Source organism: Taudactylus pleione, unplaced genomic scaffold (assembly GCF_031769625.1).
Source record: "Taudactylus pleione unplaced genomic scaffold, aTauple2 ptg000269l, whole genome shotgun sequence".
Classification (NCBI taxonomy): domain Eukaryota; kingdom Metazoa; phylum Chordata; class Amphibia; order Anura; family Myobatrachidae; genus Taudactylus; species Taudactylus pleione.
Genome location: NW_028284671.1, coordinates 513273 through 539681, shown reverse-complemented (window position 1 = coordinate 539681; position 26409 = coordinate 513273). Strand labels below are relative to the sequence as shown.

At 44.9% G+C, this 26409-nt stretch overlaps 1 protein-coding gene across 1 annotated transcript in view; it reads right to left on the bottom strand.

The window, feature by feature from the left end:
- Positions 1-16909: 16909 nt before the first annotated feature.
- LOC148513798 (uncharacterized) overlaps positions 16910-26409 on the bottom strand; it is a 61371-nt gene continuing 51871 nt past the window's right edge. Inside the window, exons 19-23 of the mRNA XM_088481339.1 lie at positions 24777-24905; positions 22387-22485; positions 21234-21369; positions 18623-18716; positions 16910-17686 (exon numbers count right to left, since the gene is read on the bottom strand). Coding sequence (XP_088337465.1) covers positions 18633-18716; positions 21234-21369; positions 22387-22485; positions 24777-24905 — 448 coding nt within the window. The 3' untranslated portion in view covers positions 16910-17686; positions 18623-18632. The remainder of the gene's footprint in view (positions 17687-18622; positions 18717-21233; positions 21370-22386; positions 22486-24776; positions 24906-26409) is intronic.

Genomic DNA, 26409 nt, shown 5'->3' with positions numbered 1-26409 from the left:
CGTTCTCTCCTATTTTCTAATTCGGCTGAGAGGCTAAAATTAGCCATGATATAGTTGAAAATCAAATTGGGTCACAATATATTGTATATTTGTATTATTATTACGGTCATGCAGGATATTAGAAAGCTGAGAGAAGATCTCAGTATAGTAACCTGTAGAATAGTAGAAAAAATATCCGCACAGACCACTCTTTTGTTGATTGTCCTTCCCAAATCTTAAATTAATACATGAACTATACTCCTTATATAGGGAGGTGCTCCCAGGAATAAAAAAACATCATAAGAAAACAAAAGACAGCAAAGTATTCCTATAATGGGGCACACTCGGACTAATCACAATGAAGTAATATTGTATTGTTGACCCATCTGAAAATTGATAAAATATAACTTTTATTAAGTACTTATAAAATAAATAGGCGAAATAAAATAAAATCACTCTTTTTTAAAATATTTATGTTGTTAAATTGTAGCCGTATGTCTCCACTATAATTGGCTCCTTTTCAATTATATTATGAGTTATAGATCATTTGGTGTCACTAATCATCATACGGTGTGCGTCAGTCAGTATACATAAGGGAATTGCTTATGAGATAACTATCTATTATGGCTCATAGATCCTACTCTGACGCCGCACAGCGCTCAGTGTGTATCACTAGCCACACAGTATCACCTTAGTTGACAAGAGGTATTATTCTCATATTATACCTCTAATTATTATTACAAGTATTATTGCTACGCACACTCTTGTCTACAGTGTTATTTCTAACCAGGGCAAATGGCAAAATATTATAGAGATATCCACTCTTACATTACTGCCCTCATATAAAGTAGAAACACACTGTTATTCAGCTCCCACTATTACCAATTATATTGTAATTAGTAAATTTACCAGGGCAGCCGGGACACCTTTATTACATAAATATCAAACCCTCTCTAATATTGTATCCGTATAATATTAATTGTTATCAGGATTCTTCTGTGTGCTATTATTATATAACTATATTTGCCACACACATTTATTCTTTCTCATAGGCAGTGTAACTCTGCCCAATTATTAAGCAGTTAATGAAGCCTTTTGCTCCATTAACACTGCTCTCATGGTGTGGTTCTTTTATTAGTTAATTAACGCTGTGGCTGACATAATAAATCAACCTATACAGGTACTGCTATATTTAATTAGTCACGAATATCTATCTCTGCAGCTCACATCATATGCAGTACATCCACAGTGATCAGTATACAAGGTAAACTCGTTGTCAAAACAACTGAGGAGTAAGTGTATCTATTATGTTGCCAGTGTTTAACAATTCTCGTTATTCCACACACACGTTTATTTCTCACGGGCAGTGTAACTCTGCCCAAACAATTAACACTTGATACAACTAGTTACTCCGCTATCATTATTCTCATAATGCAGTTATATTACTGTTTCACTGCCGCTGATACTGACATAGTAACTATGCCTATATTGGTACTGCTTTGTTTAACATACGTAAGTGTCATTCTCTGCAGTTCTAAACATATGCAGTACAACAGCGTCTCTCAGCATATACGGCAACCCCGTTAATGATACAACTACAGGAGTTAGTGTGGAGACATAAAGTTTACAGGGCACAGAGCACGCTATGCATCGCGTGTCTGTGCATACATATCCTAACGCGCGTTTCGCCCTTCGGCTTAGTCATAGGAGCAACCCGACCTCCGGGCTGCCTCAAACTATATTCTGGTCTCCATCCAATCATCACAGTTTTCCTTGATTGATGTCCCTAATAGCCAATAGAAATCGCCTGTCCGCGTTCCCATTGTTTGTTATTGCCTTTGATAGAATTGCTATATACACAGAGGCTAAAGACTACCCCTTGGATTAAACCTATTGCTATGGGATTTAAACATTTCTATTTAAATAATTATGTCAAAATTACAAAAATAAATATTATTAGAACCATTACAAATTATATTAATGACCACCATTTATTACAGTGAAATATTCCTTATATTAATATTTACCATATACCAAAACAATAATCAATCATTGAAACTAATAAAGTGCTCTTATTTTCTACATCCTGTGAATAGGATGTAATATGATATGGACCCTATCCATAAATAAATTGGTGATATATTATTTTGCAATATTCTCATAACCTTCACCAAATAAAATTACCCTAAAGTGACAAATTCATTAAAAAACTGTGATGATTGGTTGGAGACCAGAATATAGTTTGAGGCAGCCTGGAGGTCGGGTTGCTCCTATGACTAAGCCGAAGGGCGAAACGCGCGTTAGGATATGTATGCACAGACACGCGATGCATAGCGTGCTCTGTGCCCTGTAAACTTTATGTCTCCACACTAACTCCTGTAGTTGTATCATTAACGGGGTTGCTGTATATGCTGAGAGACGCTGTTGTACTGCATATGTTTAGAACTGCAGAGAATGACACTTACGTATGTTAAACAAAGCAGTACCAATATAGGCATAGTTACTATGTCAGTATCAGCGGCAGTGAAACAGTAATATAACTGCATTATGAGAATAATGATAGCGGAGTAACTAGTTGTATCAAGTGTTAATTGTTTGGGCAGAGTTACACTGCCCGTGAGAAATAAATGTGTGTGTGGAATAACGAGAATTGTTAAACACTGGCAACATAATAGATACACTTACTCCTCAGTTGTTTTGACAACGAGTTTACCTTGTATACTGATCACTGTGGATGTACTGCATATGATGTGAGCTGCAGAGATAGATATTCGTGACTAATTAAATATAGCAGTACCTGTATAGGTTGATTTATTATGTCAGCCACAGCGTTAATTAACTAATAAAAGAACCACACCATGAGAGCAGTGTTAATGGAGCAAAATGCTTCATTAACTGCTTAATAATTGGGCAGAGTTACACTGCCTATGAGAAAGAATAAATGTGTGTGGCAAATATAGTTATATAATAATAGCACACAGAAGAATCCTGATAACAATTAATATTATACGGATACAATATTAGAGAGGGTTTGATATTTATGTAATAAAGGTGTCCCGGCTGCCCTGGTAAATTTACTAATTACAATATAATTGGTAATAGTGGGAGCTGAATAACAGTGTGTTTCTACCTTATATGAGGGCAGTAATGTAAGAGTGGATATCTCTATAATATTTTGCCATTTGCCCTGGTTAGAAATAACACTGTAGACAAGAGTGTGCGTAGCAATAATACTTGTAATAATAATTAGAGGTATAATATGAGAATAATACCTCTTGTCAACTAAGGTGATACTGTGTGGCTAGTGATACACACTGAGCGCTGTGCGGCGTCAGAGTAGGATCTATGAGCCATAATAGATAGTTATCTCATAAGCAATTCCCTTATGTATACTGACTGACGCACACCGTATGATGATTAGTGACACCAAATGATCTATAACTCATAATATAATTGAAAAGGAGCCAATTATAGTGGAGACATACGGCTACAATTTAACAACATAAATATTTTAAAAAAGAGTGATTTTATTTTATTTCGCCTATTTATTTTATAAGTACTTAATAAAAGTTATATTTTATCAATTTTCAGATGGGTCAACAATACAATATTACTTCATTGTGATTAGTCCGAGTGTGCCCCATTATAGGAATACTTTGCTGTCTTTTGTTTTCTTATGATGTTTTTTTATTCCTGGGAGCACCTCCCTATATAAGGAGTATAGTTCATGTATTAATTTAAGATTTGGGAAGGACAATCAACAAAAGAGTGGTCTGTGCGGATATTTTTTCTACTATTCTATTGGTAGGATACTTGACTGGTTTAGATTAGACGACTGCAAGCAGTGGGTTATCTTGGAAAATCATTCCCTTCCAACTTCAATATCCATATATCCTTGGTTGTCCAAAGTTTCCATTATAACATCCCACTATTGGCCCTACATTTACAAGGTGGAATAAGTTACGGAGACAGCCTTGGATCTCCTCCTTGTTCTCGCCTCTGACCCCACTGTTTGAAAAGCATACAAAAAAACAAGAGTACAGCGCTGTAAATAATTCTAGCACATTAATATTTATTAATTAAAATGCATATGCATTATTTCATTAAATTGTCATCCAATCCACCATAAGTCTCTAGTCCATAAGTGCTTTTGGACCAAAATAAAAAGTCCCATATATCGATGCTCAAATGCTGTGTTTACAGCGCTGTACTCTTGTTTTTTTGTATGCTTTTCTAATTGAGGTCTGACAAACCTCGTTATACAGCTGCTGTCGTTTTATTACCTATTTAACGGTTGTTAGCGCTCCTTCAGAAATTTCTGTGGTTGGTGTTGCCCACTGTTTGAAAACCCTGATTTTCCTCCAGGTATATTAATAACTAGTTTTAGAGTGTGGTTTCAGCTGGGAGTGACGCGTGTAGGCCAGCTGGTGGGAAGTACAGGTGTGAATTACAGACAGCATGGTCCTTGCCAAACTCTGAGGTTTGGCGTTACCTACAGTTAAAACATTTTGCCCAGTGCAGAGACCTACGAGTGGCTGGTGGCAGACCTTTGACCGCTTTTGAAGAAATGTGTCTGGCGTTTGCCCGCCCGACGCACTTTCTCTATAAACTCCTGATAGAGAACTCTTTCTCAACCCTGCCTAAATTTACGGGGGATTGGGTACGTGAATTGCAATTTCAATTAAATCCGAAGGACTGGCAGAAGGTTTTTGTCACTACCTTCTCATGTTCCATAAGTTACTCCGTAATAGAAACCAAATTTAAGTTCCTGTCCCGTTGGTATCGCTGCCCCCTAACTCTGGAGAAAATGTTCCCCAACATGTCTAACAGCTGTTGGAGTGCTAGTCAAGAGATAGGTTCTCCACTACATATATGGTGGGACTGCTTAATTATAAAATCCTTTTGGAAGAAAGTTTTCTCCCTATATGATATACTTATAGGCGGAGATACAGCTACTGACCCCTCCTTTTGGATATTGAACCTAGTTCCCGGTTCTATAGCGGCTTATAAAAAGTCTCTACTTAAGAAGCATCTTAATAGTGCCGCCAAGGCGGTGATCCCTGTTCACTGGAGATCGGTTTCCCCACCTACCATACATGAATGGTTTGATAGATTAGATCTCTATATGGCCATTGACAATCTCCTACTGGGGTGGAAAGAAATGAAGACTTTTATGCTGTTTGGGACCCATGGCTAGACTTTAAGTCCTCTGCGACCTTTGCAATGATGTGCAAATAATTATGGGACACCGCCACGCCTATTGTCCTAAATATACTCTACTATTTGGATAGTCTTTTTGGTTTTTATTTTTTCAAATAAGCTGTATGCTGCTAGTATTTTTACTATATGTGGTAATTGTTGCTATATTCCCCTCCCCCCCTGCCTTTCCTTCTCCCTCCTTCGCCTCCTTTGTGATGTCTAATGTTCTATGTTTGGATTCTCATATTTTGCCGAGTTATTTTCTTTACTGTACTGCTATATTGATATATTTTTGTATGTATAGGAGGTCATTTTACTGTACGGTTTCTGGTGATCTGTATTGTGCTCCCGTTATGAGTGTATCTACTCTGTTCACCAGACTACTTATTCTGTGGTTATATGTTGTACTAAATATAATACATATATATTGGAAAAAAAAATTATAATAATACACTGGCTGGAAAATAAGGTTAGGACACTAAAATAGCATAAATAACTATATCATCATATAACAATAAACTCCCCATCGCCTGATGAGTGTTCTCTCCTAACAGTGCAGGGTAAATCATCAACCATAGTCATAATGAAATAACGACACAGAGACTAATATAAGGGGAAAGGAAGGTCAGCTTTATTTAATTTTAAACTAATTAAACTATTTAAAGTAAAGGGAGGGAGGGCGGGAAACAGCCAACCAGAGAAATTTCTATAAAATGGCTGCCAGGCAGCAACTCTGAAATAGCACTGACCCACCCTCTGCCAATCCTATACGGAAACCAAACATAACCCCACCCCACATCACTACCTCACTAAACAACTAGCCCCTTCTTGCCCAGAGGCCGACACCCAGAGGCTCGGGTGTTTACTTTCACTCCTTGCATATGAAATGCACTCCGTCCTAATAAACTCCCCATTAGGGTTGGGCAGATCGATTCACCGCACTGAGTTGAGCCACACGGCTCAACTCAGTGAAGTGTCTCAAGACAGTGTCTCGAGACACGGCTCTTTAGATAGAGCAGTGCTGGAGCCAGCAGGGGAGCCAGCGACTCAGAATGAGTCGCTACAGCTCCGCCCTCCCGCAGCCCAGCACTACAGCTCAGGGTTCTCACTGAGTCAGTGAACTCCCCGAGCCCTGGCTGTAGCTGTGTGACTCAGTGAGTTGCTGACAGCTCCGCCCCCCGCAGCCCAGCACAAGCCTCTGCACTGACTCAGGAGAGTTAGTGCACTCCCCGAGCCCTGGCAGTAGCTGCACTACTCATAGTGAGTTGCTGACAGCTCCGCCCCCTACACTGCTGATCTGACTCAGTGGAGAAGTATAATGAGGTCGGATTAGCAGTGTAGGGGGCGGAGCTGCCATTCACTAGCTACCACTGACAGAGAGGCTAGGGGAGGTGACAGAGAGGATAGGGGAGGTGACAGAGAGGCTAGGGGAGATGGGTGTCTCGACTCACCAAACACTGAGTGACTCGAATCATTCGCTTATCTGAATGATTCAAGTCAGTGTGTTGAGACACTCACTCACTAGCCATCTCTACTCCCCATCGCCTGATGAGTGTTCTATCCTAACAGTGCAGGGTAAATCATCATCCATAGTCATAATTAAATAATGACACAGAGGCTTATATAAGGGGAAAGGAAGGTCAGCTTTATTTAATTTTAAACTAATTAAACTATTTAATGTATAACTGAACTAACTAATAGAAGAATAAAGAAAGACAGACAAAGTATGGTGGCGCAGAAAGAACGGCCCCACAATGCGAGATAACCAACTGCATACTCACATCGATCTTCTAAATGGGAGGCGAGCAGCCAGCCCATTACCACGCCTAAGGTATCCACGATGTGAGGCCCACCTGGTTAGATGGTTGCCGCTGACCCCAGTAGGGTAAAATCAGTCTAAGCCATGTATTGGAAGGGAGAGCATCTCAAGCTCCAAAGACAGATGGCGACTGCTACCGTTCTTTCCCAGCAACAGTGGTTCCCAGCTAAGAACCGCACCGCCACCATACCCTAATCTACAACACCTTGACTTCTTCCAACTAACTCCTCAATAACTCCATTCCAATGCACAATCCATCCTTTTAAAGAGGACATCAGTGAACCTAATCAAAGCATGTAAAAGGACCACTCCTCCAAAACCATGGACACTGCAACTCACAGCCAGGATTATCCATCTTCTGACCACCTACAGGGTCCCAGGAGACAAAACCAGCTCTCCAGACCTGCTGTGGAATGATATGAAACCACAAAACTATGCAATAGGGGGAACATGGCAATGATCGTCTCCAAATGAGCTGAAATGGAATACTCCAAAAACCCTAAACCATCTAACCCTCTCCAAAACTGGAACAAATTCTGTACATTAAATAAATACACAACAAAAACACAAATAGGAAAGAACAGTGTAGCAAAGACAGAAGCCTAATACAGAGAGAGGGGGGAGGGGGGCAGGGAGGAATCCTAACTTGACCTGAGGCAAAACACAAAATGTCCACCAGTCGGCATGCAGCCAAAGTTATAAACTAGTGACAAAACAAAATTCCTCAGGACCCCAAAATATGACGAGTAGATAGTCCTCAACTTAGGATGTAAAGCAAAATTTTTACCGAAGTTTAAGGTACGTTTTTAAGCACTAGACTTTCCCCAGCTCATGGCCTAACTCTGATCAACGGAAAAAAACAGATGCAACAGTCAATGCAGCTGCACTAACCTGGACTCTAAAACCGAAAAACTGCTGAAAAAACTTGTAATAACCATGCAGGAAGACGCAAATAGAGTGGGCGCTGACCAACAGGAGGAGCAGGGACCAACTTGGCCCGCCCCTTCAAAGCTCTCTTGACCAAGAAACACTTTGAAAGGTCCTCCAGGCCCAAGACACAGAAAAAATTGGGACAGGCCTGCTAATATCATTACCACTATAGCACTGGACCTGTCCCAATGCAAACAAACTCTACGCAAAAGCAAGAATAAGCTTTCAACTGGTCTTACCTCGGCTCCCTCAATGGGCCAAAATTCAACGCCATGCCAACCAAGCCACCTGATAAATTGCAAGGTCCTGGGAGCTAAGGACCGATATGCTAGCCCCTCCATGCTGGCTTGATAATATGCTGTGCAGCAGAAGGGCATACTGAGTATCATTATACGGAGTGCGCTGTGTAGAGAGTGGTGTGTTCATCATCAGTGTTATCACTATACACTGTGCATACTCAGTAATATCATACAGAGCAGTGTGGTCATCATCAGTGTAATAACTATACCCTGTCTATACTCAGCACTATTATACAGAGCAGTGTATCTTACCTTAGTGGTGTAACTATACACTGTGCATTTTTATACTCAGTACCATCATACAGAGCAGTGTGCACACCTCAGTGTTAACTCTGTACTACTATACAGAGCAGTGTTATAACTATACACTGTGTATACTCAGTGCTCTTATACAGAGCGCTCACCTTAGTGTTATCACTATACCGATAGCTATATAAATAACTATATATAAAAAACTATATGTAATATGTTCTATAAGATCCCATTTATGAGACACTTTACCACAGAAGTCGATATTCCACTGTGGGTCCTGTAATGTATGTATTTCTCATAGCAATCAAGCCAGAAAAACTTAAAAAATCACATCTTATGCCACTACACAAATGTTTAAAAATGTAAGATTTTATTACGTGCAACAGTACCAATTGTATTTATTTAATCGAATGTTTGTGGCCTCCAATATATTTGAAAAACCACAAGGAGATTCCGAGACAGAGAGGCAGAACACCTGCGGAATATTAAAAAAGGTGTTGCCAACCATTCCCTCAGAAATATCAAAAGCATTATAGGGATTAAAAAGATTGAAGGCAATTGGCATACAAAAGGTACTGATACATTTTTAGCGAAGGCAGAAATGAAATCCATATACAAAATTAAAACACTACAGCCATTGGGTTTAAATACAGATTTCGAACTAAAGTGGTTTTATAGTTTTTAACATTTTTAAATGGTTTTGATTCATATAATAAATAACATGATTTTATATTATTTTTAGTTTGTGTTTTTATGCTGGTTATTTTATAGATCTTATTACTGTTTACATACATATATGCAATTTTATTATTAGAAATTTCTATAAAATGGCTGCCAAGCAGCAACTCTGAAATAGCACTGACCCACCCTCTGCCAATCCTATAGGCTAACCAAACCTAACCCAACCCAACAACACTACCTCACTAAACAACTAGCCCCTTCTTGCCCAGAGGCCGACACCCACAGGCTCGGGTGTTTACTTTAACTCCTTGCATATGAAATGCACTCTGTCCTAATAAACTCCCCATTAGGGATGGGCAGAACGATTCACCTCACTGAGTTGAGCCTCATGGCTCAACTCAGTGAAGTGTCTCAAGACAGTGTCTCGAGACACGGCTCTTTAGATAGAGCAGCGCTGGAGCCAGCAGGGGAGCCAGTGACTCAGTGAGTCTCTGACAGCTCCGCCCTCCCGCAGCCCAGCACTACAGCTCAGGGTTCTCCCTGACTCTCCTGAGTCAGTGACCTCCGCGAGCCCTGGTTGTAGCTGTGTGACTCAGTGAGTCGCTGACAGCTCCACCCCCCACAGCCCAGCACAAGCCTCTGCACTGACTCAGGAGAGTTAGTGCACTCCCCGAGTCCTGGCAGTAGCTGCATGACTCATAGTGAGTCGCTGACAGCTCCGCCCCCTACACTGCTGATCTGACTCAATGGAGAAGTATAATGAGGTCGGATCAGCAGTGTAGGGGGCGGAGCTGCCATTCACTAGCTACCACTGACAGAGAGGCTAGGGGAGGTGACAGAGAGGCTAGGGGAGGTGACAGAGAGGATAGGGGAGGTGACAGAGAGGATAGGGGAGGTGGGTGTCTCGACTCACCAAACACTGAGTGACTTGAATCATTCGCTCATCTGAATGATTCGAGTCAGTGTGCTGAGACACTCACCCACTAGCCATCTCTACTCCCCATCGCCTGATGAGTGTTCTCTCCTAACAGTGCAGTCATAATTAAATAATGACACAGAGGCTTATATAAGGGGAAAGGAAGGTCAGCTTTATTTAATTTTAAACTAATTAAACTATTTTATATATAACTGAACTAACTAACAGCAGAAGAAAGAAAGACAGACAAAGTATGGTGGCGCAGAAAGAACGGCCCCACAATGCCAGATCACCAACTGCATACTCACATTGATCTTCTAAATGGGAGGCGAGCAGCCAGCCCATTACCATGCCCAAGGTATCCACCTCCCACCCCAATGACACGACGTGAGGCCCACCTGGTTAGGTGGTTGCCGCTGACCCCAGTAGGGTAGAATCAGACTAAGCCATGTATTGGAAGGGAGAGCACCTCAAGCTCCAAAGACAGATGGCGACTGCTACCGTTCTTTCCCGCCACAAGAAAAGCCAACACCAAACAACTCAATGAATAATGGAGGGGGGGCGGGAAACAGCCAACCAGAGAAATTTCTATGAAACGGCTGCTAAGCAGCAACTCTGACATAGCACTGACCCACCCTCTGCCCAATCCTATAGGCTAACCAAACCTAACCCCACCCCCTGCCCAATCCTATAGGCTAACCAAACCTAACCCCACCCCACCACACTACCTCACTAAACAACTAGCCCCTTCTTGTCCAGAGGCTGACACCCACAGGCTCGGGTGTTTACTTTAACTCCTTGCATCTGAAATGCACTCCGTCCTAATTATTCATATTGTAATAATTTTTATATGGCGATATAGTTATACATGCTTTTGAAATGTTCTATCCTTAACTGCCGGCTGGTGAATTATTTATATTTATTATTTTTTTATTCCATTTTATGTAAATAAAACGCTTTTTTTTTTTTGTTAATCTATTTTCTGACACTTAGCGCTTCTATTTATTTGTGCATCTTATACAGGGTTGGCGATTCCCTTCGGAATGCAGTCAGTATGCCGGCGGACGGGATGCCAGCTATTGAAATCTCAGCATCGGAAGCCCGACCCAGGACTAAAGATAGGCGTCGAAAATAGGCGTCGAAACCCTGATGCCCGAAGTTACAACAGGATGTGTTAGCTTTTAGCTGCGGGGGGGGGGGATCGGTTTACGTACCACGTGGGGGTTATGGTTATGCTTGTGGGGGTTAGGGTTAGGCACCACTGGGGGGGTTATAGTTAGGCATCCCTTTGGGGGTTGGGGGTTTAGGCACCAAGGGGGCATGGATAGGTTTAGGCACCAAGGAGGGACAGTTAGGTTTAGACACTAACGGGCAGGGTTACGGTGTGGGATAGGGAGGGTTAGGGTGCAAGAAGGGAGGGTTAGTGGGAGAAGGGGAGACGGTTAGTATACTTATCCGACCCCTGTCGGGATACCAAGCATCGGGATGCTGCTGTCGGCATTTTCACAGCAGTCATCCCGACTGACACTGATTGACCGCCAGCTGTATCTTGTTTTGCTGTTGTTTTTTTTATATTATAGGTTTCCCTACAGATTTCTTAAATATAAACTAGTCTTGGCTACATATGCCTATAATAGAGTGCAGACTGCCAGCTAGTAGAACGATGCTCACATTTCATTTTTAAACTTTCTTTTATTTTTAAAGATAAAATACATATATTTATACAGTAAATACACAGTATAATGCAACATTTAAACTATGTACAGTCACACATTTTGGGTTGTTTAAAGTGCATGCTACAGTATATACCATCTAGCCTAGTCATTAATTACAGCCCATGAATAAGTGCTAAGATTGTCTGTATTGGAACAGGATTACTTAGGTTGAGACCCCATAGTTTTCCAAGGGAATTTGGGGTTTAGTGACTATAACACTTGGGTGAATGGATGATGCATTTTGTTGTCACAATGTAACAATTCATCTGTCAGAGTGCTGCATGCAGCATTTCCATATCTCTTAATTCTTACACTGACTGAACGCATCCGCTCTTTAAAATTGTCACAATTTACCAAATTGTCAGACACCAACCTTAGGTTATTTTTATCTGGATTTATCATCGGGCTAATTCACTAGAGTGTAACGTCATGAATTTGGTGACTTCAGACGATCAGATTAAACAATCAATTCTTACTATAGTCCGAGTTGCTCTATAAGGGGGTAATGTTCTGGTTCGTCAGTCAGGTCTAGCACCGTACGCTTTGCCCATAGAACCCTTGCCTCCGTCGGATTATCCCCTGGTTGGGACAGCTGATGATCTGATTAGTTTAATAATAAAAAAAAATAATGCTTGTGTATAATGATGATTGTTAGTATAACGGACTTTCTCATGCCCGCGTGGTTCTGCGCACAGAACTGGACAAACTCCCTATATATATAGAACTATAGTCACCGCCTTCACCCGTCACTGTGACTATAATGTGATGGAGAACCAGACTGAACTACATATAATATAATATATAATGTCACTATGCTTTAGGGGTGAGCGGGTTCGGATTTCTGAAATCCGAACCCCCCCCCGAGCCCCCCCAATCCGATGCCGATCCGAGTCAGGCTCGACTTTTCCCGACTGACTCGGATCTGAAATCGAGGCAAAACGTCATCATCCCGCCTTCCGGGTCTCGCGGGTTTTGGATCCTATATAAGGTACCCGCGTCGGCGCCATTTTCTCACTCGGCTGTGGACAGTGAAGAGGGAGGGTGGGAGTTAGGGCTGGCTGGGCTGTGTAGTGTAGTGTAGTGCAGTGTAGTGTTGTGCTGTGCTGTGCTGCGCTGTGCTGCTGTTGTCCATAGGGGCTGTGTCCACTCCTTCAAAGTCCATAGGGGCTGGCTGGACTGTGTTGTGCAGTCAGTTGTCCATAGGGGCTGTGTCCACTCCAAAGTCCTGTGCAGTGTCCCAGTCCTAAAGGGGTGCTGTAGTGTTGTCCAGGGGGTGCTCTGTCCATCAGGGGTGCTCCCCCCAAGTGCAAAAAAAATTATATTTTTTCTGTGTTTGTGAATTGTGTGCACTGTGGCTGCACGTGCATCAACAAAGTAGTGCCAAGCGTGCGCCTGTGTCCCATAAATAAAGGGCCGGCTGGCTTGTCCGTTAAAGGGTGCTGTAACCCCCAAAGTACACTCCAAACAAAATAAAAATATATATTTTTTTGTGTTTGTGAATTGTGTGCGCAGTAGCCGCACGTGCATCAACAAAGTAGTGCCAAGCGTGCACCTGTGTCCCATAAATAAAGGGCCAGCTGGATTGACCGCTAAAGGGTGCTGTAACCCCCAAAGGGCACTCCAAACAAAATAATTATTTTTTTTCTGTGTTTGTGAATTGTGTGCACTGTGGCTGCACGTGCATCAACAAAGGAGCAGCGCCAAGCGTGCGCCTGTGTCCCATAAGTAAAAGGCCAGCTGGCTTGTCCGTTAAAGTGTGCTGTAACCCCCAAAGGGCACTCCAAACAAAATAAAAAAATATTTCCTGTTTGTGAATTGTGTGGGCTGTAGCTGCACGTGCATCAATAAAGGAGCAGCGCCAAGCGTGCGCCTGTGTCCCATAAGTAAAGGGCCGGCTGGCTCATTTCTTAAAGGGTGGTGTAACCCACAAAGTACACTAGTCTCCAACAAAAATAAAAAAATATTTTCTGTGTTTGTGTGCGCCTTAGCCGCACGTATATATCAATATAACATAAATGGAGGACCAAACTTTCTCCGATAAAAATAAAATAGGGAAAGATCAAGAACCACTTCCTCCTAGTGCTGAAGCTGCTGCCACTAGTCATGACATAGATGATAACATGCCATCAACGTCATCTGCCAAGGCCGATGCCCAATGTCATAGTAGAGGGCACATACAATCCCAAATGACAAAGTTCAGGAAAATGACCTTGAAAAAAACATTTAAATCATCTGAAGAGAAACGTAAACTTGCCAATATGCCATTTACGACACGGAGTGGCAAGGAATGGCTAAGGTCTTTCCCTATGTTCATGACTAGTGGTTCAGCTTCACATGACGATGGAAGCCCTCCTCCCACTAAAAAAATCAAACGAGTTAAGCTGGCAAAAGCACAGCGAAGAACTGTGCATTCTAAGAAGATATCACAAATCCCCAAGGAGAGTCCAAGTGTGGTGGCGGTTGCGATGCCTGACCTTCCCAGCACTAGACGGGAAGAGGTGGCTTTTTCCACCATTTGCACGCCCCCTGCAAGTGCTGAAAGGAGCACCCACTGTCCACTTGCTGATATGCAAATTGAAGATGTCACTGTTGAAGTACAACAGGATGAGGATACTGGTGTAGCTGGCGCTGAGGAGGAAGTTGGCGAGGAGGATTCTGATGGTGATGTGGTTTGTTTAAATCAGGCTCCGGGGGAGACAGTTGTTGTCCGTGGGATGAAAAAGCCCATCACGGTCATGCCTGGGCAGAAGACCAAACATTCCACCTCTTTGGTCTGGCAATATTTCTATCCAAATCCGGACAACAACTGTCTTGCTATATGTAGCATATGTAAAGGTGAAATAAGTAGGGGTAGGGACGTTAACCACCTAGGAACATCCTCCCTTATACGGCACCTGCAGCGCGTTCATAAAAAGTTACTGTCAAGTTCAGAAACTTTGGCTAAGACTGTAAGCAGTCCAGGGACACCTAAATCCCGTTGTCCTGTTGTATCCAAGCGCCTGCAAACCACACCGTCAACTCCCTCCTCGTCAATTTTCTCCTTAGTCAGGATCGGAAGTAGTCCTGCAGGCCATGTCACTGGCATGACTGACTCTCCTATCCGGGATTCCTCCGGAGGATCCTGCATTGCTACGCCTCCTGCTGCCGCTGCTGCTGTTGCTGCTGCTGGGAGTCGTTCATCATCCCAGAGAGGAAGTAGGAACACCACTACTTTTACTAAACAATTGACCCTCCAACAGTCCTTAGCGAGGAGGATGAAGTACGACAGCAGTCATCCTGAAGCAAAACGTATAACTGAGGCCTTGACTGCTATGTTGGTGTTAGACGTGCGTCCGGTATCCGCCATTAGTGCAGTGGGATTTAGACAATTGATGGAGGTAGTGTGTCCCCGGTTCCAAATCCCGTCTAGATTCCACTTCACTAGGCAGGCAATACCGAGACTGTACAGAAACGTCAGAAAAAGTGTCCTCAGTGTCCTGAAAAATGCTGTTGTACCCAATGTCCACTTAACCACGGACATGTGGACAAGTGGAACAGGGCAGACTAAGGACTATTTGACTGTGACAGCCCACTGGGTAGATGTATCACCTTACGCAGCAACAGCAGCAGCGTCACCAGTAGCAGCATCTCAGAAACGTCAGCTCGTTCCAAGGCAGGCTACGCTGTGTATCACCGGTTTCAGTAAGAGGCACACCGCCGACAACCTCTTAGAGAAACTGAGGGAAATCATCGCCCAGTGGCTTACCCCACTTACACTCTCCTGGGGATTTGTGATATCTGACAACGCCGCCAATATTGTGCGGGCATTACATCTGGGCAAATTCCAGCACGTCCCATGTTTTGCTCACACAATAAACTTGGTGGTGCAGAATTTATGAAAAGCGACAGGGGCGTGCAGGAGACGCTTTGGGTGGCCCGAAAAATTTCTGCCCACTTTCGCCATTCAGCGGCTGCATGCCGAAGACTGGAGCGCCAGCAAACACTCTTGAACCTGCCCCGCCATCACCTGAAGCAAGAGGTTGTGACGCGGTGGAACTCAACCCTCTATATGCTTCAGAGGATGGAGGAGCAGCAAAAGGCCATTCAAGCCTATACATCCACCTATGACATAGGCAAAGGAGGGGTATGCACCTGACTCAAGCGGAGTGGAGAATGATTTCCGTGTTGTGCAAGGCCCTTCATTCGCTTTGCCAGGATTCCAGGGTGGTCAATCTGTTGAAATCAGACCACTACATTTTGGCCACCATGCTCGATCCTAGGTTTAAAGCCTATGTGGTGTCCCTCTTTCCGGCCGACACAAGCCTGCAGAGGTGCAAAGACCTGCTGGTGAAAACACTGTCAGCTGAAGCGGAACGTGACACGTCAACAGCTCCTTCTTCATTTTCTCCCGCAACTGGGGCTGCCAGGAAAAAACTTAGCTATCCTAAGCAACCCGCTGGTGGTGATGCAGGGCAGGCAGGACCAAGGTTGGACATCTGGTCCGGACTGAAGAACCTGGCAACAATTTCTGACATGTCTACTGTCACTGCATATGATACTGTCACCATTGACAGAATGGTGGAGGATTACATCGTTGACAGCATCCAAGTAGGCATGTCAGACAGTCCATACCTGTACTGGCAAGAAAAAGAGGCAATTTGGAGGCCCCTGTACAAACTGGCTCTATTTTACCTGAGTTGCCCCCCCCCCTCCAGTGTGTACTCCGAAAGAGTGTTTAGTGCAGCCGGGAACCTTGTCAGCGAAAGGCGTAGGAGGTTGCTTCCACAAAATGTGGAGAAGATGATGTTCATAAAAATGAATTATCAACTCTTCCAGGGAGACCAGCCTCCTGAACGTACAGAGAGACCTGTGGTGGTGGATTCCAGCGGGGACGAGTTAATACTCTGTGAGGATGAGGATGTACACAACACTGAAGAGGGTGAGGAATCGGCGGATGAGGAGGATGAGGACGACATCTTGCCTCCGTAGAGCCAGTTTGTGCAGGGACAGATTAATTGCCAGCTTGTTTTGTGGGGGCCCAAACGAACCAATCATTTCAGCCACAGTCGAGTGGCAGACCCTGGCGCTGAAATGATTGGTTTGTTAAAGTGTGCATGTCCTGTTTATACAACATAAGGGTGGGTGGGAGGGCCCAAGGACAATTCCATCTTGTACCTCTTTTTTTTCTTTGCATTATGTACAGTTTGGGGCCTAGTTTTTCAAACTGCCATCCTGTCTGCCACTGCAGTGTCACTCCTAGATGGGTCACGTGTTTGTGCCGCCCACTCGTATCGCTTAGCATAGTCATCCAGCTACCTCGGTGCAACCTTTTGGACATAAAAACACTATTGTGAGGTGTGAGGTGTTCAGAATAGACTGGAAATGAGTGGAAATTAAGGTTATTGAGCTTAATAATAGCATAGGAGCAGAAAAACCCACACATTCTGTGATTTTAGCTGTTTTTATGCTTTTTAAAAAAAAAAAATACAGATCCAAAACACAAAACCCAATCCAGATCCAAAACACGAAGAAAGATCCAGATCCAAAACCAAAACACAAAACACGAAAAGTGGCCGGTGCACACCCCTACTATGCATATAACAAAACCGCTTACACACACACATATATAGAACATACATAAGTATGTACCAGCAGATGAATCCATGTCTGCATTAATCATGTATCTTAGAAGACTAACAAATAGCTGTAAGTATTGGCCAGTACAACTGACCTTACATAAAGCATTCACTGCCTCGGTCACATCTCACAGTATATTTATACTATAATGTATATACATAGGTGACGTTCTTGGCTCAGCGTGTACAAATGTCCAGGAGAAAATGTACTTCACAGTCTCTGGCAGCGACTTGCGCATAACGATTATCCGATTCTCATTCTGTGTAAACTCCTCAAATTCCTTAAAAGAAAAAATATAAATATATAAACATTTAATATATACTGGTGCACAATCATTTGATTTATCCTTTCCTTTTATAGGCCTGATCACAAGCAGCCAATCTGTGTCCTCTGTAATGAGATATACAATTCGTGCTGTCAGCCGATGGACAGGATATAGGGGCTGATTCAGCAGAGAACAGAATTGCAAAGTCGCACACAAGCAGCTTTTCTATTCCGCCCTTGCTAAAATGCAAATGCGGCAGAGTTGTCTGACACCTCCTGGTGCATCTGTAGTCCCAGCGTTATGACCGAGGTCGCAGCCTGGGAACACCGGACAGCAACCGTGGACAGCGCTGACCAGCTGAGTAAGCTTCAGCTTATGTAGGCCAGCCGGCATGCAAGGCCAGGAATCAGACACCATGGGTGCAGATTCTGGCCTTCCCACTCCAATGAAAATAGCTGTGACTTGCCCCCATTTCGGGAACGCAGACCGCCCCGTAAACGCATCTGCCTGTCAATCTGTCAGAGGCATATGGGGGCCTGCGTGCGATTACACAGGACCCATTCTGCACTTACGTAGAATGGGTCCTGCGCAGATTCCTGATAATCGGGAACCTGCGTTTAGTAGGCCCATAGTATATAGCGATAATAGACCAACATCTGACAGTGATTGTGTGGGTGCAAAACATCCGCCAGACAGTAATTTAGGCCAAATTTGGTGTGAAGTGACCAAACTGGTCCTCTAAGTAATTTGTGCTGCTATAGGTGTGTTGTCAGTTCCAAGCATTACATTGTATTTGTTGTTAATGGGGGTAACTTATGTGGACCAAACATACTGAGTATCTTGTTATATGTAATGTTAGGGTTTGATTTGAGAATCTCAGGGTGATTAACTTTATATAAAAAAAATAAGTTTTTATAACGTATGAGCAACTGACAAAAAAAGTGTGCTTACCTTTCTTCCACTATAAGGTGCTGTCTCTATTGCAGTTGCATCCGTCCACATGGAAAATATCCGCTTTCATATTCCGGAACACCACAAGATTAACCTAAGGGTAAAAAAAACAAGCGAAGACCTTTATTTACATTGATGCGAGTAATAAACAGCACTCCCTATTTTACATTGTTATACAAATCATTTCTAACCTCATCTACCAACTTTATTCATGAAACTCTTTTGTTCCCTCTAGGGTGGCCATAAGCACATAGTGGGAGGGAAGGGAGGAGTGTCAGCACATAGCGGGAGGGAACGGAGGAGTGTCAGCACATAGCGGGAGGGAAGGGAGGAGTGTCAGCACATAGTGGGAGGGTAGGGAGGAGTGTCAGCACATAGTGAGAGGGAAGGGAGGAGTGTCAGCACATAGTGGGAGGGAAGGGAGGAGTGTCAGCACATAGTGGGAGGGAAGGGAGGAGTGTCAGCACATAGTGGGAGGGAAGGGAGGAGTGTCAGCACATAGTGGGAGGGAAGGGAGGAGTATCAGCACATAGTGGGAGGGAAGGGAGGAGTGTCAGCACATAGTGGGAGGGAAGGGAGGAGTGTCAGCAGATAGTGGGAGGGAAGGGAGGAGTGTCAGCACATAGCGGGAGGGAAGGGAGGAGTGTCAGCACATAGCGGGAGGGAAGGGAGGAGTGTCAGCACATAGCGGGAGGGAAGGGAGCAGTGTCAGCAGATAGTGGGAGGGAAGGGAGGAGTGTCAGCACATAATGGGAGGGAAGGGAGGAGTGTCAGCAGATAGCGGGAGGGAAGGGAGGAGTGTCAGCACATAGCGGGAGGGAAGGGAGGAGTGTCAGCAGATAGTGGGAGGGAAGGGAGGAGTGTCAGCAGATAGTGGGAGGGAAGGGAGGAGTGTCAGCACATAGTGGGAGGGAAGGGAGGAGTGTCAGCACATAGTGGAAGGGAAGGGAGGAGTGTCAGCACATAGTGGGAGGGAAGGGAGGAGTGTCAGCACATAGTGGGAGGGAAGGTAGGAGTGTCAGCAGATAGCGGGAGGGAAGGGATGAGTGTCAGCAGATAGCGGGAGGGAAGGGAGGAGTGTCAGCACATAGCGGGAGGGAAGGGAGGAGTGTCAGCACATAGCGGGAGGGAAGGGAGGAGTGTCAGCACATAGCGGGAGGGAAGGGAGGAGTGTCAGCACATAGCGGGAGGGAAGGGAGGAGTGTCAGCACATAGTGGGAGGGAAGGGAGGAGTGCCAGCACATAGCGGGAGGGAAGGGAGGAGTGTCAGCACATAGTGGGAGGGAAGGGAGGAGTGTCAGCACATAGTGGGAGGGAAGGGAGGAGTGTCAGCACATAGTGGGAGGGAAGGGAGGAGTGTCAGCACATAGTGGGAGGGAAGGGAGGAGTGTCAGCACATAGTGGGAGGGAAGGGAGGAGTGTCAGCACATAGTGGGAGGGAAGTGAGGAGTGTCAGTACATAGTGGGAGGGAAGGGAGGAGTGTCAGCACATAGTGGGAGGGAAGGGAGGAATGTCAGCACATAGTGGGAGGGAAGGGAGGAGTGTCAGCACATAGTGGGAGGGAAGGGAGGAGTGTCAGCACATAGTGGGAGGGAAGGGAGGAGTGTCAGCACATAGTGGGAGGGAAGGGAGAAGTGTCAGCACATAGTGGGAGGGAAGGGAGGAGTGTCAGCACATAGTGGGAGGGAAGGGAGGAGTGTCAGCACATAGTGGGAGGGAAGGGAGGAGTGTCAGCACATAGTGGGAGGGAAGGGAGGAGTATCAGCACATAGTGGGAGGGAAGGGAGGAGTGTCAGCACATAGTGGGAGGGAAGGGAGGAGTGTCAGCACATAGTGGGAGGGAAGGGAGGAGTGTCAGCACATAGTGGGAGGGAAGGGAGGAGTGTCATCACATAGTGGGAGGGAAGGGAGGAGTGTCAGCACATAGTGGGAGGGAAGGGAGGAGTGTCAGCACATAGTGGGAGGGAAGGGAGGAGTGTCAGCACATAGTGGGAGGGAAGGGAGGAGTGTCAGCAGATAGTGGGAGGGAAGGGAGGAGTGTCAGCACATAGTGGGAGGGAAGGGAGGAGTGTCAGCACATAGTGGGAGGGAAGGGAGGAGTGTCAGCACATAGTGGGAGGGAAGGGAGGAGTGTCAGCAGATAGTGGGAGGGAAGGGAGGAGTGTCAGCAGATAGTGGGAGGGAAGGGAGGAGTGTCAGCACATAGTGGGAGGGAAGGGAGGAGTGTCAGCAGATAGTGGGAGGGAAGGGAGGAGTGTCAGCAAATAGTGGGAGGGAAGGGTGGAGTGTCAGCACATAGTGGGAGGGAAGGGAGGAATCTCAGCACATAGTGGGAGGGAAGGGAGGAGTGTCAGCACATAGTGGGAGGGAAGGGAGGAGCGTCAGCAGATAGTAGTTTGCAACTTTGGAAGCGCTATCAGGAATAAGCCCCACCTATCAGACTGGATGGAATCGGGCCTGAGAGCTCTCTGACCTTTACAGACCCAACACAAATATGGTGAGAGCACCAGTTGTCACGTCCAGGTCACAGTGACACATTCTAGTGGTGTAAATCCAAGCTCTGGGGTTTACATAAATACAGTAAAGATGTCTGTAAATACCGGCACTTACGTTTTCCAAAATGCAGTTATTTAATATGTTGTCAAACATCGGCTTGTCTTCCGGCCGGACATCATTGATGGTGTCAATATGATCCCCGTAATGGAACATGCAGCCGATCTCCACTGGTCCCTTCCACTTACAGACACTGTGACAAAGAGAGAGATCTTATTCCCAGCTCTCATATTGCTTAACGTAAAGCTACTACTGTGTGTGTAATATATATATATATATATATATATATATATATATATGATGTTACAGCATGAGTGAAGGGCAATAAGTCACATGCCATGATTTACCATTTAAACTTATTGTTACAGTATATACCAAGGGCCTTTTAGTCATTTCCCTATGGACGTACCCTTCCACCAGTCCTGTTTTCTGTAGGGGGGTCCAGGTGTGTCAGTGGACAGTGTGGTTTAGTGGATGGAGGATGCACGATGGTGGATCGGAGGTGTGTTTGGTTGGTTCAGGGACGTAGGTTAGACTGATTGTATACAGTTGTGACACAGAGGGGCTGGAGACATAACACAACTGCCCACTACACTATAAGTGTCAGCTGTTAAATCTCAGGAGTGTCAGGCAGGGCTGTAACTAGGATAGTGCGACCAGTCCCATGGCACAGGGCAGGGGGCGCTGTTTGGGCCTGCCAATGTTCCTGTTTATTATCATTCTCACTTATAGCTTCCTCTTATTTTATCCCCAGCATCTCCTGGCCTCCACTATGTCTTCCCCAGCCCATCCCAGGAGGCCATGGCCCTTTTTCAGGTGCACTATCTTATGTCCCTATTTAAAAAAAATTGGTGGGGGGGGCGCCAATGCTCTCTCTGGCACAGGGCACCAAAAAGACTAGTTACGGCACTGGTGTCAGGACTTTGTGTTTAACTGTGAGTTCAATTTCTGGTGGGTGGGGGGGGGGGCATATGGTCACTTTCAGACAAATCAGATGGTTTTGTGCTGATTAACCCTTTTACGCCCCCCCGTGTAACCCATGTGGGTCGCCATGACAAAATCGGGCTGTTCTGCTAACAAGGAATGAAATTAAATAAAAGGTGTATTATATTTTGGATGAGACGAGGTGCACGACAATGCAGGTTCTTGGTGAATTTATTTTGCTACTCATTGCTTACTAAGGGAGGGCATAATATCACATGATACTTACTACAAACGGTCTCCAGCTTCAAGCAGTGCCAGGTACTTCCTGAAATGTTCCGTTGGTATCGTAATATTTATCTTTTCCAAGTCAGATTGGTTCCCTTCACTGAAAGTACAAATATGACAAATCCCGATTAATTTAATGTCCCACTTTTGGATCCCGGGAAACCACCTTTTGGTGTGTTATATGGTCCTGTATGGATGAACGCCTCTATTGAGCCCCCCAAAGGTGCCTATTATTCTCCTACATCTATAATCGTATACATGTGTATAGTCACGACAGATAAGGTGTATACCAGTGGTCTCCAACGTTAATTGAGGTGTGAGCTACTTTAGAAAACTGAAACCTCCTGAAGAGCTACTAAAATTGTAGAAAAAAAAATCTGGCTAATACTGAACAATTGAGGGTAATTTAATGAAAATGAAAAAAAAAATGTTTCCTAGAAAATAAAAATGCATTTTATTATTACAGCGATATTGTTGTACTTTGCAAATAAAATTCACTGTTATTTACCAGCTGCAAGGAGGTAAGTGATATAGAGGAGCAAAAGATATAGGCAGGGCTGCTGTGTGATTTTCCGGCAGGGCAGAGCGGGAGTCACTCGCTCCGACGTAGCATAGACGCTGTGGGTGGAACCACAGGGAAGAGCGTCAGGTGATTGCTGTAGAGGCTGCGACAATCACCTAACGTGCTTCCCTGTGGCTCCACCCATGGCGTCGATGCCACGGGGGAGCACACGTCAGAGGTCACTTCCTCCTAGTTGACTCGGCAGTACTGCAACTAGGTGAGCTACCAAAGTTAAGCCCGCGAGCTACAGAATGGAGACCACTGGTCTATACACTAATGATATATTATTTCCCTGCAGCAGATAATAGGGTAAACGTTTATGAAGCCGGCGGACGGAATGCCGACCATCGGCATCCAGACTACTTAATCCCAGCAAGGGTTAAAGGACAGGCGTCTAAATCTAGACGCCTGTCATTTTGCTAATGCCGGGAGACCGGCACCCAGCATCCCGATCGAAGGGATGCCGGGCGCGGACAGCCGCGGGGGGGGGGGAGGGTTAGGTTTAGGGCTCCCGGGGCGGACTTAAGGTTAGGCACTCCCCCGGAGGATAGGGTTAGGCTAGGGGAGGGAGGTTTAGGGTTAGGCACCCCCGGGGGGAGGTTAGGGTTAGGCGGCCGGCGGTGAATCATACAGATTCCGATAATAGAGACTGAGAAGCTGCACACTTCCCTGCTCCATCTGCTAAATATATCCACGCCGTTCCGTTAATAGAATCCTTCCCACAAGGTTTGCAGGAGTTGATGGAGCCATAGAAATATATACACATATATAAAGGGCTACCATTCTGGAAAAATAGCAACTGGGGGTGGAGCTATAGGAGAACAATTTTATATTTATTTTATATATATATATATATATATATATATATTTTTTTTTTTTAAAGAAGGCACTCAAAAGGGACTTTAAAATAAAACTTATCTTCTGGAAAAAACATTTTGGCCCTGTTTGTTCCTGCTGAAAAATAGCACTGTATGTATATATATATTAATATATGGACTGCAGGCTTAAATGCATTGATCAAGAGTGTTTTAACAATGGTGAGTGCTGAGTTTTGTGTTTTTATTTATTTAAGCAATGTGGTCAACGGTCACTTTGCACCCCAGGCCTAGGAATGGCGAGTGCAGGTTTGCACCCCAAATCTAGGAGTGGCGAGTGCAGTGATTTTATGACTTTGTGTATTTGGTTAATTTTTATTAACCTTTTTGTGATCACAGCTCTCATGCACCCCTGCGCAAGCTCATTTATATTAACCTGTGTCAGCTGCCTTCTTGTTAGTATGATAGGAGCTATGTTTGGTGACTGTATTACCTTGAAAAGCCATAAGTTAGATGGCAGGTGAGCTTTAAACCAGTTAACATGTTTTCAGTTTAAACTCTGTGATAGCAGCTACCAGGTTCCCATAAGTATGACAGATAGTGTAGGACCTGCAGAGAAGTGGGGTCCAGTGATGTGGGCTGCAGGCTTATATGCATTGATCAATCCATGAACCAAAACCCCATTATTTATGTACTCTGTTGAATGACTAAACAATGGCGAGTGCTGAGTTTTGTGTATTTTATATATATATATATATATATATATATATATATATATATATATATTTATTTATTTTTTCTCTCTTTTTCCTTTTTAATGTCATTTATTTATTTAATTTTTAATTTAAGAACCCTAACTAATCACTTAAAAATTAAAATGGAAGTGTACCCTTCATATGAAACGCAGCCACTACGCGGCTTGAAAAAACAATGTTTAATGTAATATTCAAAATAATGTGTGTCCTCCCTTATCGCAGTATGTCAGTTATAGAATACCTACTCAGATGCACTTACTACATCACTTTTAGAATGTAAACTCTCTTCAGTCTGCTTCCATGGGTTTTGCAGTACCTGTGTGGGTCTGTGAGTTTGGATGTCTGCCGCGGTGGCTTTGGTGGACAGTTGATAGTCTCTTTGGCACACCTGAATAAGGAATAAGTGTAATTATACTGGTAGAGGACAGCTGGACAGCAATTTAATGATGGGCTGAATGATAGCTGAGAACATCCACATAAACCACCGAGCTCTAACAAACAGAGACATGGAGGAGAATTCAATTGGGTCTTTTTGGGCGTGCTATTTCACTGCCCTGTTTCTTCCCCGTCATCGCGGCTAGCCAGCCTGCTGGTTAGGTCACAATTCAAATGTGTGTCATGTGGGCGTGTAAACTTGGTGGGCGGCGATGAACCTTTCTGCACGCCTTGTTAAATGTGTGCCCAGCCAGACCCAGTTTCCCGACATTAAGGTAACCTGTGTGTAGTGCACAGCGCACTACAAACCAAAACACTGGCGCCCCCCAGTTTAGGTCCTCACTATGAAATGGCCACAGTAGTGCCCCCCAGTACAGTCCCCCCAAATGTATTGTTCCTTAGAGTGTCCCCAGAAGTGGTCCCCCATGCCCGTTACAAATATACAAATACAATACTTACCTTGATCCCCGCTCCTGCACCTGCCGCCGCCGTCCGCAACTCTGTCCTCCACCGTCTCTTCACCCACGGGCAGAGCTGGGCTGGAGCTCATTCCCGAGCCAGCCTTCTGGCTCCCACCGTGGGTGAAAAGACGTGGGAGGACAGAGTTGCGGATGGCGGCGGGTGCAGGAGCGGGGATCAAGGTAAGTATCGTATTTCACCCACGGCAGAAGCCGGGAGCCGTAAGGGTGAGCTCCAGTCCCAGCTCCACCCGTGGGTGCTTGGCTGCTAATACAAACTTGTTTTAGCAGCCAAACACCCACGGGCGGAGACGGACAGGAGCTCACTCTAGAGCCAGCCTTCCAGCTCCCGCCGTGGGTGAAGAGACGTTGGAGGACAGAGGTGCGGCCGGCGGGTACAGGAGAGGGGATTAAGGTAAGTATTGTATTTGTTTGTGTATGTCTAATGGGCATGGGGGACAACTTCTGGGGGCACTCTAAGGGACAATACATATGGGGACACTATTGGGGGCACTTCATAAGGAGGACCTAAACTGAGGGCACTATAAGGGGCACTGGAAACACTACTGGGGGCACTCGGCACTGCACAGGGAGGACCTAAACTGTGGGCACTACAAGTGAAATAGGGGGGAACACTACTGGGACCACTAATGGAGGCACTCTATAAGGGGCACTGCATCAGGAGGACCTCTAATGGGGGCAATCTATAAGGGGCATTGCATAGGGGGAACCACTACTGGGGGCATAAGGGGCACTGCATAGGGGGGACCACTACCTGGGGAAATGTATAGGGGGGCACTGCATAGGGGAGGACTACTGGGGGCATCCTATATGAGCCACTACTGGGGGCACTCTATAAGGGGCACTGCATCGGGAGGACCTCTAAAGGTGGCTCTCTATAAGGGGCATTGCATAGGGGGGACCATTACTGTGGACACTGTATAAGAGGCAATACTGGGGGCACTGTATAAAGTTGCATTGGATGAGGGGCACTAGTGG